Source organism: Rhinolophus ferrumequinum, chromosome 6 (assembly GCF_004115265.2).
Source record: "Rhinolophus ferrumequinum isolate MPI-CBG mRhiFer1 chromosome 6, mRhiFer1_v1.p, whole genome shotgun sequence".
Taxonomy (NCBI): Eukaryota; Metazoa; Chordata; class Mammalia; order Chiroptera; family Rhinolophidae; genus Rhinolophus; species Rhinolophus ferrumequinum.
Window position 1 is genome coordinate 7,281,912 of NC_046289.1, and position 16,964 is coordinate 7,298,875.

At 37.8% G+C, this 16,964-nt stretch overlaps 1 protein-coding gene across 5 annotated transcripts in view; it reads left to right on the plus strand.

The window, feature by feature from the left end:
• Window positions 1-16,964, plus strand: part of ATG2B (autophagy related 2B) — a 66,647-nt gene that overhangs the window by 16,695 nt on the left and 32,988 nt on the right. For 2 of the 5 annotated variants that reach the window (XM_033109210.1, XM_033109213.1), the window contains exons 7-18: window positions 1,529-1,625; window positions 2,345-2,530; window positions 3,527-3,681; window positions 3,775-3,883; window positions 4,589-4,850; window positions 6,126-6,276; window positions 7,465-7,557; window positions 7,697-7,885; window positions 8,925-9,198; window positions 10,806-10,908; window positions 12,581-12,776; window positions 13,067-13,209. In XM_033109210.1, coding sequence (XP_032965101.1) covers window positions 1,529-1,625; window positions 2,345-2,530; window positions 3,527-3,681; window positions 3,775-3,883; window positions 4,589-4,850; window positions 6,126-6,276; window positions 7,465-7,557; window positions 7,697-7,885; window positions 8,925-9,198; window positions 10,806-10,908; window positions 12,581-12,776; window positions 13,067-13,209 — 1,958 coding nt within the window. The remainder of the gene's footprint in view (window positions 1-1,528; window positions 1,626-2,344; window positions 2,531-3,526; window positions 3,682-3,774; window positions 3,884-4,588; window positions 4,851-6,125; window positions 6,277-7,464; window positions 7,558-7,696; window positions 7,886-8,924; window positions 9,199-10,805; window positions 10,909-12,580; window positions 12,777-13,066; window positions 13,210-16,964) is intronic. The other 3 variants (XM_033109214.1, XM_033109211.1, XM_033109215.1) reach the window with 3 other exon arrangements.

Genomic DNA, 16,964 nt, shown 5'->3' on the forward strand with positions numbered 1-16,964 from the left:
ACATCCAAACCTGTAAAGAATTTTTATAAGCATTTATATGAGCCAAAACAGACAACAGTGGCTGGGAAGCAAGATGTCAGATGCTTCGGAGAATGAGTTTTTTATGCATTTGAAATGAAGGAGGGAACGTAGGGAAGATGACTTGGAGGGGGGAGGAAGCCAAGTGGGGACCGGACTACAGGATCGTGAAGACTGTGTGTTCTCTGGAGGGTTGTTAACCTAGATAAAGGCATGAGAACACGGGCAGGACTTGCTGAAGGCTAAGATGAACCTTTTGCTAAAGGAATTACAGACCTGGGACGTACTCCCCACCTGACCTGCCCAGTTCGGAATGTACGCTCAGATCACCCTGTGAGGTTACTTTCTGTAGAACCCCTTTTTTCGTCCACACCTCTATGGACGAAACAGAGAGCCATTCCATGGACGGAATGAGGCCTTTTCACCTGGGTCAGCCCAGGTTCAAGTCCTGACTCTGAATCTGTTAGACGACCTTGGACAAATCGCTTAATCTTTGGGAACCTGTTTCCTCATCTGCAAAACAGGAACAGTACAAAGAATGAGAGGAAATATAATGAAAGCCCCTAGCATCGTTCCCCAATACTCAAAAAAAGGTGGTGATGGGGGTGATGATTGGAGAATGTGTCAAATTCTTTGTTAGATCATAAAAATTTCTCAGAATCACCATGTAATCAGAAGAAATTTGTTTTCCTCCTGGGGAAGATGACATTTTTCCAAATATAAATGTATTTTATTAATTGAATTATTTTAGATTTGCAATAGGAGCCAGTGTTAGCATTAGAGCTAAGAGGAGGTGAATGAAACATAAGGCAGGCATATTCCACTTTTTAGAATGTGAGCTAGAGACTAGAGTAATTGTCCTTTCAGACTTTACTCCACAGGAAGCAGGACGAGAGTCTCTTTGTAGAAGGGAAAATGGACAAAGAGCTGGAGAAGAGGAGGGAGGTGCACAGAAGCACCCTCCTCGGTTGGCATTTGTGCTGTGGCCTACACGCCCATGCCCAGCAGAGCGGGGCTGTGTGCGGCACACTGGGCGCTGGACAGGCACGCTTGGTAGAGAAGGGCCTTCTGTGCTCTGCTTTCCACGGGCAAACTTACGAAAGCCAACTTTATGTGCTCATGGTTTGAATAAAGCTTTAAGGGTTACGATTCGCGTCTTTTGAAATCATGGGGGGAATGAGTACTCTATTACTGCTATCTTAATTTTCTTTCTTGGAAACTGTCTTAAGGCCTCCTAAAATACCTTAAATGCACAGAAAGCTTAAACAGACAAAAAGTATGACATTGGACTTGCTATCATGGAATTTCTTAGAAGGATTTTCCCTCTTAGAACAACAGGTTGGTAGCTTTTAAGTCTTTTCACTTAGATTGTGTGAATTAGTAGAGAGAATCTTAGGTGAAGGAATCCAAGGCTAAATAATCAATATTCATCTCAGTGTATTAAAATATACTGGGATTTGTGGTGATGAGATTATGAAGTGTTCATCCTGAATTTTTTTTTTTTTTGAAGTTGGATATTGATGGACAGATAGACTCGATTCATCTATTCCTGTCTCCAAGACAGGTACACTTGGTTTTGGATATGTTAGCAGCTATTGCTGGGCCAGGCAAGTATAACTCTATTGTTATTATTTCTAATTCTTTAACACTTCTAATTAAAATACGTAACATACATATAGGAAATTCTATTACAGAGGAATGTGTGAAGTTAAAGATGTATTGTAAGTAAGAATCCTAAATAGTTAACTTTGATTGGATCTATCAGATTGTTTGAACGAGGCACAAGTTAGCATGCAGATTATTTGTGTCACATTCTCTTTCAAAATTCTCTGACTTCCTTGGTTGGGGATATAGTACTTCACACAACTGAGAAAGTAAAATTCTTGAAAACAGTAAGTCATTTTGTTTTTAATGACTTATCTATCATAAGATTTTGTGATTCCTAGCTAGATGCTTCAAGTATTGCTTAGATCTCTGATTTGTATTAAATAGTGGTGGTTTGGCACTGGCTGTGATATTAGCTTGCTGTGGTATAAAGGCCATTGTGAAATGGAGTTAGTAATGAAAGAAGAAAAAATCCATAGTGTAAGAAGTTTTAAATTTCTAAGTTGATCTAACTACAGCATTACAATGATGCACTGGCACACGTGTGCTACAGTATCCTTTTTTGATTGTGTAATTTGTTTTATAAATCATGATTTATTCTAAGGAAAGTCTCGTGTACAAAAATGTTGCCATTGGTATTGGATAAATGGGCTTTGGGAGAGAAATGATTAAGTAACTCCAAATTTAATTACTGTTTTGCTTTCCTTTTGTATACTTGTAGAAAATTCTAGCAAAATAGGGTTAGCTAATAAAGATAGAAAAAATCGACCCATGCAGCAGGAAGAAGAATATCGAATTCAAATGGAATTAAACCGGTATTATTTGAGAAAAGATTCCCTCTGTGTGGGTGTATCTTCAGAGCAAAGCTTTTATGAGACAGAAACGGCTCGTACACCTTCTAGCCGTGGTAAGCAACTCAAAAAGCAGACACCAGAACCATGCATTATCATCATAGTGCTAAGTACTTGATTTTGGCCACTGTGAAATGGAGTCAGTAATGAAAAGGCAAAACAGCCATACTGTAAGAAGGTTTAAATTTCTAAGTTAATCTAACCATAGCATCACAGCCATGCATTGGCATACGTGTCCTACAGTAACCCTTTTTGATTGTGTAATTTATTTTATAAATCATTTATTTTAAGGAAAGTCCGTTTACAAAAATGTAGATTTACACAAAAGATAAATAGAGGGTAATTCTTCATTTTGTCAAATCCTTTTGTGCTCACATAATGATGTATAGTAGATTCTTTTAACTAGGAACCTTTCTCTATTAATCTGTCAATTACATGTAAATATCTTTACCCATTTACTTTGCACTTACAGGTGTTTCAGAATGTATGAGCACTAATAACCTAAATAATAAGAATCAATTTAAGTATGAAATGTTGAACTAAATAGAAAATTAAAGTCAACTTAAGAAATTTTGACCATGGCAAACTTCATTTGCATGAGGGTTAAACAACCTCCAGAAAGAAGGAAGTGAAATATAAATAAAATTCTAAATAATCAGCTCATTTTTTTTCTTTTAAAGAAATAGCTGTATCCATATGAAACCAGCGGTTGCAAGATATTTATACTGTTTTGAAACCTAGATTTTAACTTCTAAATTGTAACACGACGTTTAAAAAAATATACCGGGAAATACTGCATATCATATGTTTTTTTTAAAAGTTCACCAGTAGGTTATTATAACCTTTTGTTAACCTATGTCCAGTTGAGTTTTTACTGTGTCATTTATATCTTAGATCCAAATAAATTACCCCATTGGAAGTAACATAAAATTTAGGATATCACTGTTATATCTGAGATGATCTGAAGGAAGAATATTATATTAATGTATATTAATTTAAAGATGTGAATTTGTGGAATTACAATACAATTGACAAAGTTTAATTCTCTCTAGAAGAAGAAGTTTTCTTCTCCATGGCTGATATGGACATGTCCCACAGTCTCTCTTCTCTTCCACCCCTGGGAGACCCCCCACACATGGACCTCGAGTTATCGTTAACCAGTACACATACACACACCCCAGCGGGATCCCCATTAAGTGCTACTGTGGTAAAGTATTACTCAGTTTTTTGTTCTGTTCTTGAAAAGCTGCTTCTAAAATTCTGTGCTTTATTCATGTGCTTTAAAAAAATTCTTTTATAGCTTCAGCCAACGTGGGGAGATTTCCTTGATCGTCATAAAGAGCAGCCAGTGAGAGGGTCAGCGTTGCCATCTAATAACCTCGGTCACCCAGCATCTTTACCGAAGACTTGTAAGTGCAAATAAGACATTTGTTGAGGTTCCCACGGGAGTTTTTAAAAATTAAAAATGCCATTCTACTACTTCTTTCCTTCTATATCTATATCTGTATCTGCATCTGTATCTATAGCTATAGCTATATCTACATCTATGCTGTTTAGCAAAGTTTAGAAAGAAATAAAGCATGGTTGAACAATTCACTGTGAAGCATTTTAGTATAGTTGCCTGTTCACTGTATTCTTTGGATATTTAAGTACTTAAACATTTTCAGTAAAAAGTACACCATAGGTATCATGTTGTTATTGTAGTTTAGGATCCCAATCAACCATTTGATTTTTGTTTCACTGTTTACACTGTCCTTGAAAGGCAACCTTATGTTTCTTCTCTGCAAAATTTAACTGAAATAGACACAAAGCTTAGAGGAAAATTTGGTGAGCAGTTTGTGGTTAATTTCTGAATTTTCCAATACAGTTTTATTAATGCAAAGCTTTGTTCATACGTTTCCTATTGTAGCGTACTCTTGTACTTCAAGCACCAAGGAAGTACAAATGCAGAAAGAGAACAGTTTATTTTGTTCTACTTGTTTGATATCATTCAAGCTGTTGTGTGATCACCCTTTTTGAAAACTAATACTTGAGTAAATGTTTTATAATTTTAATACAATGGATTGTTTTTAAGTATTAAATTTTATGTATATAATTTTAACACATTATTTCAGCTCTCCCTTCTCGATCTGTCTCAGTGGATGAATCCAGGCCTGAACTTATTTTCAGACTGGCTGTGGGAACTTTCTCAGTCTCTGTGCTTCACATCGACCCGTTATCTCCACCTGAAACGTCGTTGAACCTAAATCCATTGACACCTCTGGCGACAGCTTTCTTTTCTTGTATAGAAAAGATTGATCCATCAACATTTTCAACAGACGATTTTAAGTCGTTCCGAACAGTATTTGCAGAAGCTTGCTCACATGATCACCTTAGGTAAACTTTTTTTATTTACTAACGATTCTTGAAAAAGAACCAAATGTGGACTTTGCATCTATCTACCTATCTTCATTTGTTTTCCTAATTCACATTTTATTTGTAAATGAGTGGAATGAGTGAGGTTTTCTTCCAGTGCTGCAAAGATATTTATCCTAGAATCTTTACATTCAGGTTATTTGGAGTGTGAAACATTCAGATACCACATCTAGATAATCGGGAATTTGGAAATTATTTTTTCTTTGGCTCCTTGTCCTGCTCCTATCAAATTTTTTTGATCACATTTTGCCATCATCCCCCCGACACCATTACTATGAGAAATAGTTCTTATTGTTACTGACTTAGCAGAGATGGCCGTGGTGCCGAAAGCAGAATGAACTTATTGGAAGGGACTTGGAAATGATCTGTATGCCGCTGGCCATGGGGAAATGATACCAAGGCTGGTCTGAGCTTGGATGCTACATTTTCACTTTCTACTTAAAAAATCAAAGCTGTCCAAATAGCCAATGATCAAGAAATCATGGGTTGAGTCCTAATAGATGAGATAATTACATTTGTAAGTATAGTATTGCTAATAGGCAGGTGCTATTTATTTTAACATGAAAGTGACCTATAAATTCTCGAGTCACATGTTTTTTTCTACAATGATTTAGACACATACATTCATATTTTTAGAAAATATTTTGGGCTTTTAATTTAACTTGAACTTTTTTGAAATATTAAAATTAATATACAAAGTGGTTTTTATACCTAGCAAAAGAAATTCTGTAGGTTGGGACCATAGTATTTATAATCAAACTACAAAGCTTTTTTTTCTTCCCATTTTTCACAAGGTTCCAAGTATCTCTCAGTAGGGAGTATAACAAAAGCAATAGAAACTGGAGGTAGGCCTTCATTTGAGTTCTGCTGACTAAAGTTTGAAAAATATTACATGATGCTTTTAGATAATTTTAAGAAACGATTACATATATTTTATAGATTTGAAAGATTTTATCCATTGCAGTGGAAGAAGGAATGGCAGTATTGGGAAATAAATAGGGCAGTCCTGGGTAATTTCCTGTCAACAGAACTGGTTTCATTATCTTAAGTCAGAGAAGGGGAGATTAGAAGAAATCTTTCTGGTTAGTATCCTTAGGAATATTAATTACTGGCAACTTGAATTTATCAGCATAGGTAGGTAATTGTTACACTTTATTAACACTTGTGTACTATTCTTTGATACATTGTTTTATCTAGAAGTAAATGGATACTTTTTATTGCTGCATTTTCATATAGATTTATCGGTACTGGCATCAAAGTGTCCTATGAACAAAGACAGAGATCATCATCCAGATATTTCAGTACTGATATGTCCATTGGGCAAATGGAACTTTTGGAATGCCTGTTTCCGACTGATTTTCATTCTGTTTCTCCTCACTATACAGAGGTAAATGCTAGATACTTTTCCTTTAGAATTCTTCTTTTTTTTTTTTTAATTAAAGTTTATTGGGGTGACAATTGTTAGTAAAGTTACATAAATTTCAGGTATGCAATTCTGTATTACATCCTCTATAAATCATATTGTGTGTTCACCACCCAGAGTCAGTTCTCCTTCCCTCACCATATATTTGATCCCCTTTACCCTCATCTACTACCTCCCTCCCCGCTTACCCTCTGGTAACCACTGAACTATTGTCTGTGTCTATGAGTTTTTGTTTTTCATTTGCTTGTCTTGCTCTTTTGTTGTTTTTGGTTTATATACCACATATCAGTGAATTCATGGTTGTCTACTTTTTCTGTCTGACTTATATTGCTTAGCAGGATGATTCTTTAAATCTGTCTTGCTTTTTAAGAAATGTATGAACAAAAATGGTTTTCTTAAAAACGGTATAGGAAGTCATATAGGAAGAGGCATGTACGCACGTGTGTGTGTGTGTGCCTGTGCCTGTGTGTATGTGTGTGCGTGTGCATTTGTGTTTTGTTGGAACAAATGTTTTAAAAATTTGTGTTGGGGAATATTGGGGAACAGTGTGTTTTTCCAGGACCCATCAGCTCCATGTCAAGTCATTGTTTTCAATCTAGTTGTGGGGGGCGCAGCTCACTGGGTTATGGGAATCAAACCAGTGACCTTGGTGTTATGAGCACTGCGCTCTAACCATTGAGCCAAGCGGTCGCCCACCAGCGGCTCAGCTCCAAGCTCGAGGCGTTGTTTCTCACTGGGCCATGTGGGAATCAAACCGGCGACCTTGGTGTTATGAGCACTGCGCTCCAACCACTGAGCCAACTGGCTGCCCACCGGAGGCCCAGGTCCAAGCTCAAGCCGTTGTTTTCAGTTTAGTTTTGGAGGGCGGAACTCACTGGCCCCTGTGGGAATCGAACTGGCGACCCTGGTGCCACAAGCACTGCACTCCAACCACTGAGCCAACCGGCCGCCCGAAACAAATTTTTAAGTATGGTGTTGGAATTATTTCTGAGCTTAAGTATTCTTAATAGATTAAATAGCATATATTATGAAAGCAAGGTTTTCTGACTTCAAAAAGTTCTTCCCACTATTATATTAGCACCTCTGTTAATTCATGTGATTAATTATAGCTTAATATTTTACATTTAATTTATTTTTATCTTTGTTTTTAAGCTTTTAATGTTCCATTCCAAAGAAGGAACTGATTTCCACGCCCCTGTGTGTCTTCAGCTTCATTATAAGCATTCTGAGAATAAAGGACCCCAGGTAACAGATCGTTTTCTGTGAATACCACCTGTAAATTTTGATTTTATATATAGTATTTTGTCACAAGTAGAAGGTTTTAACTTAATTTTATTGTATTGTTAGTGATCATATTAATGCCCCCTCCCCTTTTTTTTCAAAGGGTAATCAAGCAAGACTTAGTTATGTTCCTCAGAAGTCAGAATTACAAATTAAATTAAATCCAGTATTTTGTGAGCTGGATATCAGTATTGTGGACAGGTTAAATTCCTTGCTTCAACCACAGAAACTCACTACAGTGGAGATGATGGCATCTCACATGTATACTTCATATAATAAGCATATTAGTTTGGTAAGTAAAGTTTGCAAATACTAATCATAATTATTGCTATCTAATAGGCTTATTGGGATTATTGGAATTATTTCTGAGCTTAAGTATTTAAATAGATTAACATACATTATTAAAGCATTATTATTTGTAATAATGAAAAAATGGAGACATCTTTTATGTCTGGATACTAGACTAGCTAAATAAGCTTTGCTAATATTCTGAGTGAAATAGGAGAGAGAAAGAATAGATTTGTTAAAAATCCAAGTCTAGCATTAAAGAGGTCTTTCTAATCTAGCAAGGCAGAGACTGAGTCATGGCAGTACACTCTGGACTAGACTATTATAAGATTCAATACATTTTGGAGAAAGAACAGAAACAGACTATTATCTGAAGGGCATGTTCTTCAACCCTTTTATTATAACATGACTGAATAAATGATGCTCACATGTTTTGGTTTCTAAAACTCATTTGATGAGATCATACCCTTGGGTTGGATGGGAGCTTAGAGTGACTGAGTCATTTAGTGACTATTTATTTAGAACCTATGATGTGCCAGACTCTGTGCTTAGTCCTGGAAATGTTATGTGAAGACGAGTCAGGGACGGGCCTTTGCATTTGGCATAATTCATCTAATTTCACACTAAGTCTTTAAAGTAGCATATTTGTAGATAAATCCTTCAAATTGAATATTGGGTACTATAGTGATGTTTAACTGCATGGAATTTGTTGATAAGCTAATTTACATGTTATTCTGTTTTATTCTGTTGTAAGATACATATGCATCAGTTGTGCCTGGTTCAGCTTTTATTTTCAGTTTTTTAGTTTTTTATATAAGGGTTTACCTTCTGCCAATAGTTTTGGCTTCTGTCAATAGCTGTTGGTTATAAAATTTCATTATACTAAACTACTATGGTAGTAGTTATTTTGAATTATATTTTAATGTATTTTACTGAATGGGGAAATAATGATTATACATATCATAATGTTGAATACTAATGTCACCTGTGTTTATTTACTTAATTTAACATTTTGACCTATTTTTTGATGTTTTGCGTTTTAGCACAAGGCTTTCACTGAAGTATTTCTAGATGATTCACATAATCCTGCAAATTGTCGGATATCAGTACAAGTTACAACACCAGCATTAAACCTTTCTGTCCGCTTCCCAATACCCGACCTTCGATCAGATCAAGAAAGAGGCCCATGGTTTAAGAAGTCACTGCAGAAGGAGAGCCTTCATTTAGCATTCACAGATCTAGAATTTAAGACTGAGTTCATAGGAGGATCAACCCCAGAGCAAATTAAATTGGAACTGACCTTTAGAGACCTAGTTGGTAAGATCGAATGTGCCTGTAAAGGAACCAGAAACAAACACCTGTTACTGAAACTTACAGCGTGAAAAAAGTGTATGACAGCCACAAAGTATGACAGAATTAAAGAACATTACGTTAGAAAACAAGACTAACAACTGCTTTCCGGTATTGTATACAAATACCGTGTTTCCCTGAAAACAAGACCTACCCCGAGAATAAGCCCCAGTTAAAATCGTCAGCCAGATGGACTCATTTAGTACATTACGACAATGTTCCAGGAGAAGATGACATGACTGTATTTGAATAAATGTAGATTGCTGTACATGAAAAAATAAGACATCCCCTGAAAATATGCCCTAATGCATCTTTTGGAGCAAAAATTAATATAAGACCCGGTCTTATTTTTGGGGAAACACGGTATGTGATATAAGTCAGTTTTTGAAAAGAAATCACTAAACACGATGATTATTCACTTTGTTACAATCTTCACTTCTTCAGGGGAATCTAGTGCCACCTACATTCTTACCGTCTACCCATGTAGGATGCTAGCTGCCAGAATTGAGTGCCACTCTGGGTTAGCTACTGTGCTAAGCACTTCACACACGTTGCCTCGTTTCCTTTAATCATAATAGTATGTAGGCATATTTCCGATCATTTTTGTCATTTTTAAGTGAAGAATCTGCAGACTTAAGAGGGACCTTCTATGGTCATAGAATAGTAAGTGGCAGAATCAAGATTCAAACCCAAGTCTGACACTAGAGCTTGAGCTTTGTACCATCATACTAATCTCTAGTGACTTTTCTTTGTAAAACCTGTTCTTGGGGCGGCTGGTTGGCTCAGTTGGCTAGAGCACAGGCTCTTAACAAGGTTACCAGTTCGATCCCCACATAGGCCACTGTGAGCTATGCCCTCCACAGCTAAATTGGAACAACTACTTGACTTGGAGCTGATGGGTCCTGGAAAAACACACTTAGATAAAAAGCTTTAAAAAAATCTATAAAAAAAACCCCAAAGAAACCTATTCTGAGTTTTTCTGTATTACTTTGCTTCTGTCAGCTAATGAAGAGTATATACTGAGTATTTGAAATTGTTGCCATTTATGACTTCATGAAAGGGCTTTTAGGGGTTATCTGATCTTCCCTTATCTCCAGTGGTAAGAAACTCATTATTCTGGATGAAAGTCATTCCTTGTAAAATTGAATATAAAAAACCTGTAGGGTTGTTGTGAATAGAGGTAATTCTTATAGTGCTTGATACCAAATAGACATTTAAGACGTGTAGTTATTATCTCTGTGTTCCTAGATTAACTGTATACATTTTTATGGAGAATAATCATTAAGTGGCACTCAGGAAGTGGTAGCTGCTGTATTTACTGTGTCATGATTATGCACTTTGCATGTTAAACATTGGCACTTAAAAATTTGACTTAGAATAGAAAACAGCATCCTTATCTGCTCGTCGTGTCTCCCCACATGGTCACATGAAACAGGAACAAATGAATAAATGCTGCAGAACTTAATGTTGCACTATGTTCCTGATTTAGAGGACCTTTGCTCCCCTCAGCAGGAAAAGTATCTTTTAGCTCCTGAGAAGAATTACATTTCAGTTCATCAGTCTTGTTTTATTAGGGTCATTCCAGGAAGATAAAGGAGAGCCGTCCATTAAGTTTTTCCACGTGTCTGGTGGAGTCGATGAAGACACAACATCGTCAGATGACTTTGATTGGCCGCGGTGAGTAAGCAGATGGATACGACACATCTAATGAGGTTTTCCTTTCAGAAAACGATTTGCTGAAGTCCTTTTAAATGACATTTTGGCTATTAAATTTAAGCTAAAAAATACCCAGCCTTGATGAGAGAACCCAGAGGAAGATGGACAAGTTAAATGAAATATATATATTGAGCACGACTCTATGAAAGGTGTCTGTGAGATATTGTGAGACATGGAAGTATAAGACGTGTTCTCTGGTCTCAAGTTACCTAGTCTAAGGAGAGGGACAAAAGAATCATTAACCATTTTAAAAATAGTTCAAGGCGACAGTAGAAGAGATATCATAGGGTAGGGTACCATTTGGTTAGTTTTCAAATGAATTTTATAGTCAGTGATGCTTTGGGACAGTGTTTGTCAAACCTGGGGAGCTCTGACAAAATGCTGGTTCTTGGGTCCCACCCAGAGATTGTCGGACAGGGCCTGGGTGTCAGTACAGTTTAAAAATCATACCAGCTGATTCCAGTGTGCAGGTGTACTTAGCGAACAGTGCTTCAGGATTTCTTAGGCAGGAGTGATCATTCCTGCGATTAAATTAGCCTGATAGTGGGCGTGGGTTATATTTGAAAGAACTTCATTTGCTTGAAATAACAAGCCATTATTATATTGAAAACTTCGTATTTGAAGTGTCTCTAAAGGTGATCTTTTTGTGTGCCGATTCCTGCCTGCCTTCTCTTATCCCCCGCCCGCTATGGATCAGACCTGTCAGACTCTTAGGGCAGACATTATCAGCACAGACCTGAAAAGGAGCAGGAGGTTAGAGCATGCGTTTCATCATAAGAAACGCATAAGAGAATTGTACGCCTGAAATCTATGTAATTTTACTAACAATTGTCACCCCAATAAATTAAAAAAAAAAAGAAACACATAAGAAACGGATCTACTTCAATTAGGTAATTCGAAAGCACAATTTACATTAGGATATCTATAAATTAGGAAACAGTTGTGATCGTTTATAACTAGACCAACTGGCACCACCTACTTAGTAAAAAACAACAAAAAAAAGCTGTTCTAGATGCAACACAGCGGTCTTGTTGGAGGGCGCCATGCCTCATCACGACAGTGGGCTGGTGGGTGATGAGAAGGGGACAAAGCCTTGTGCTGGTGATGTGCTGGCAGAGGATTAACACAAGCCTTTTAGTGACAGTGCTGAAGGAGAAAAAATGACTTTGTCTGTAGTTCTGAAAATATCCCCTAATCAATCTCTCCTTTTCCATTTGAACAGTTTTTATAACACAAGCTTTCTTAGGTATGTGCGTAATCCACGACAGCAGAACAGACCGCATGTGGGAAGGACTAGATCACTGAGAATAATTCTTACCTAATTCTTAGGTAATATTTGCTGGCTGTTCATGAAATTGGAAAAGAATCTTTTTATCCTGAAAAGATGAGATTTTTCAGTTACCCAAGAATAAAGTGTCAGTGCCCTTCTTTCATTTAGTTGTTTCCATCAGTTCCACACTTTGCAGTTTAAAACATGCTCAGAAGTGAGTTACACTAGACATAATTAGACCTCGAGAGAAGCCGGATCTACCATTAATGATTCAGTCAGTGGTCTTGGTATTAATTTGCATAAAAGCTAAAGTTTTGCGGTTTACACGTAGATCTTGATTTCAAAAATTGTCTTTGCTCTCAGAATCGTACTGAAAATAAATCCCCCAGCCATGCATTCCATTTTGGAGCGAATAGCAGCCGAGGAAGAAGAAGAGAGTGACGGCCACTATCAGGAAGAGGAGGAAGGAGGTGCTCACTCCCTGAAAGATGTGTGTGACCTGAGGAGACCAGCCCCCTCCCCCTTTTCTTCTCGTAGAGTGATGTTTGAGAACGAACAGGTAAAATGAAAGTGTGAGCGTGCAGTGCAGGCGTTATCCTGTATCATACGGCCATGGTTGTAATTCTTTATCTTTAAAAAATACTCCGCATACTGTTTACACTAGGTTTTTAACTCCAAGATTGACTAATCTATTTTTTTCCTTGGTTAAAAGTTCCAGGTCACACACTTATTTATTTGCGGACATACCAAGTCCTATGCGTAGAATAAGAAGTTGCTGCTACTGTTTTAAACATAAAATGGTTATTTGATGCATTATTTCTTCTTTTTTTCCCCACTAAACTGTTTTAGATGGTGATGCCAGGAGACCCTGTCGAAATGACAGAGTTTCAGGATAAAGCAATCAGCAATTCTCACTATGTGCTGGAACTTATGTTACCCAATGTTCATGTAACACTACCCAATAAAAGCTTTTATGAGAAGCTTTATAATAGGTGAGTTGAAACACATTTAGTCGAGTCTTTGGGATGGACTTTTCTGCCTAACTGCCTTCCTACCTCCTCGTTCCCCCCTTTCTTCCCTTGCTTTAATATTACCTGCCACCTTAGTATACTTTGTATGGTGTTGATTAGAGAACTATTACCATTATGATGTGTTGTTGTCATAGCAGAGTTTCCTAACCAGTGTGTCTGGTAACTGGGTTACTTGCGTGTGAGATACTCCCTTTGTCCTCGCATTGGCTGGTTGCCCTCTGTCATCTTACCAGAGGGGACTGAGCAGATAGCTCTTCTGTGTGTGCAGTGACATGAAAAGAGCTGGGAGGTACTTGTGTAGAGGCCCAGCAGACACTGGGGGAGAATCAGCATTCCAGAGTCTTTGTACAAGGACTGTCCCTTCTCAGAGTTCAACAAAGGGTCTTGTTAGAATTATAAACTCTAACTTAAAAACTTATATATAAAATTTTTAATTTATTATATTTAAAAACCTTTAAACATACATACCAAGCAAATAGTTTGAAATGAATGGCATTGTAGAGTTGAAACATCATAGATTGTCAAGACCTTGGACAATTTCTCTTGCCTCTATAAGCGCCGTGTCCTCATGTGTAAAGCGGAGATGACACTTGTGCCGGCCTCAGTGGGTTGTTGGGTGGATTAAACACTACAATACTTGGAAAAGTTCAGAGAACAGTACTTGGCATATAGTAAGTGCTCAGTGGTCATCTGTTACCGTGTTTCCCCAAAAATAAGACCTAGCTAGACAATCAGCTCTAATGCGTCTTTTGGAGCAAAAATTAGTATAAGACCCGGTATTATATTATATTTATTATATTATATTAAAGACCTGGTCTTATATTATAGTAAAGTAAGACTGGGTTCTATATTCATTTTTGCTCCAAAAGACGCATTAGAGTTGATTGTCTGGCTATGTCCTCTTATTTTCGGGGAAACAACGGTACTGTTATTGTTCCACTTACTGAAGGAACCTCTTCTATAGCGTACCTGAAAGATGGTTACATGGGGTTCTACGTAGAGATGTCCTAGTGTCTGTCATGGCTAGCTTCCCACCTGTCAGCAGGTGATTCTCATTTCTGGTAACCTTCAGAAGCCCCACACTGTTGTTTCTGCTTCAGATTTCCCTGGTATCAAATAGTTCTGGCTCTTCATTCCTGAACTATTAATACTAAGCTCTGGGTCTCCTCATTGACTACCGGTGACCATGACAATTGGTCTTAGAATCAGAAAATAAATTCTGCAAAGATCCGCTTAGTTCAGTTGTCTTGAACATGAGATTCACAGGATAGGCATTGACTGGAAGAAAACGTTAGTACTTCTATTTAACTTAAAAAGAAATCCCCTTTTAAAATTTATAAATTCACAGTAGAGAGCTTTATTATTTTTTTTTAACTGTTAGGGTTTACACTAAAGTTTGGAGACCACCGATCTCTAGCCTGTTCTCCTTATTTTACACTTGAAGAATGTCTACTAAGAGCTTTCAAATGTACAAGACTAAAGTGAGCAAAAGGAAACAAGTAGTTCAGGGCCCAGCTCAGAGATCAGAACGGCTTACCACATTTCTGTCTCTTTCTGCATTGACTGACCAGGTGGCCGTTGGTTCAGTTGGGACAACAGAACAGGGATAAATGCCATAAACATTCAATGTATAAATACATGTTCATTTACCACTTCTTTTTAAAATACAGGACAAGGCCTATTTTTCTGGATGAACCACTGCTTAGAATTTTCACATAATGAATACCCAGAAGGCTTTGTCTGCATTTTTCAGTTTCAGTTTCTTTAAAGTGGAGTGAAAAAATAGTTTCAAAGCAGCCGGAGTGCAAATCCTTCTAGGTTTTAAGACTTTTTTCACCTCAGTCTGTATACTTAAAAGTCATCAGTTAGCACAGTATTTAATTAAACTATAGTTACGGTAACAGATTCTAAAAGCTGGGATGAGCAGATTTGAGCCCAAACACAATGGACCCTTGGTGAATATACATAACATACAGGTCAGCTCCTGGGGCCGAAGTGCTCAGGTGTGCTAGAGAGGAGTCCGCCAGCAGCCAGCACGTGGGGACATCAGTCCGAATGGCAGCGGGGCAGCTGGTTGCTAAACCAGGCAACTTGAGAGTATCTGTTCACCTGGGGAGTTAGCTGCATGGGGTTGCTGAAGGGAGTTTCTGTTCCATCTTACTCTGCCCCCTGGTCTCTCAGGCCCCTAGACTTAGATAAACGCTGACGTGCTCCCTCACGCTATGGATCGTGTAAGCCACATGTCTAAGTTCCTCACGGTGTGAAGTCTTTGCCTCTTGTGTAGCGTCGTATCTATTTTTTAATTGTCAAATATTATTTTAAAAACTTTAAAACATTCGCAGACTTACAGAACAGTGGCAAGTACAGCACAAAGGACCTTTTCCCTGAACCTTGACAGTAAGTTGCTGACATGAGGCACCTTCAACTGGGAGCGCCTGAGAGCTCCCCAGAGGCGGGGACGTCTTCTACAAAGTCAGCTCAGCCATCCAGATGAGGGCATCACTTTACACAGTACTGCCATCTAGTCCTCAGATCCCATCCAAGTCTTTCCAAAGGGCCTTTTATATACAGACGGTGCCAAAAAATGGAAAGGAAAAAACTGCATTAAAATTGTAATACTCAGTATTTACCAATACCAAAAGATGAATACAAGTCATGTGTATACATTTTTTTGGCACTCCTAGTATATCCTTTTTAAATATCTTTTTGAGCAGGAGTTTTAACCAATTGCATTTACTTCATACATTTAAGATACTAATTTATTCCTTTAGTGCCTTGGTCAACTAGCTGTTGTCTTTTTAGAAAGACAGTCTCAGGAAAGACAGGAGAATTTTTCTGTGTCAAAAGTCCTTTAGAATAGAATATAAAAAATAATTCTAACGGTTTTATGAAGTCAAATATTTATTGAGCATCTATTATGTTTTAGACTCCTAGCCGCAGAATCTTGGTGGTATATCCTTACATATCTTGTGTTTTCTTTCTTGATAGTAAAATCATCACTCCACATTTTAGAGTCTTATGGCATCACGACTGTGTTTAGAACCAAAATATAAATAAGGAAAACAGTACAGTCATATGAAACTTTATTTACACGTCACATACCATGAAGTCCAGGTTTTATTTTAAGTCAGTGGTTTCTCCTTAATCTATGAGGATCGGATAATGGTTTATAGGAAATAAGGTAAAGGGAAGAGCATGTCCTGAGAAAATTCATTTTATACCTTCATTATTTATTTATGTATTTATATCGGAGTTTAGACTGAGATGTGGATTGATACTCTTTTGTTTTAGTAACTATGTCCAGGAAGCAGTGAACCAATTGAGTACCACATAGTTTTGGGGCACAGTGGCGTGTATCTGAGGTGTGACCTATTTCTGCCCTCTGTCCCTGGTATCCTTTACCTAGTGATGCTTCCACAAGAGACCTTTTGGGTGAGGATTCCAGTCTACTGAGAGTCACAGCACACGGTTCTGGTTTGTACTTTCTAGGGCTTCAGAAGCTCAGGGACTGGCCCAGGAAATTCCTAGACAAGTGGCTTCTCACAGGAAGGGGCCAGGGTGGCGTATCGCTTGGCACCTTGCTTGGTATTCGCACTAGGCTTTGCGATGAGTCTGTGCTTTTGGCAGCCCTTCCACATGAGTCATCCCCTGGTCCTTCCATCATCAAGCCTTCTGTGCCTGCTGTGCGACAGCCACTGTGCCAGGCGCATACAAAG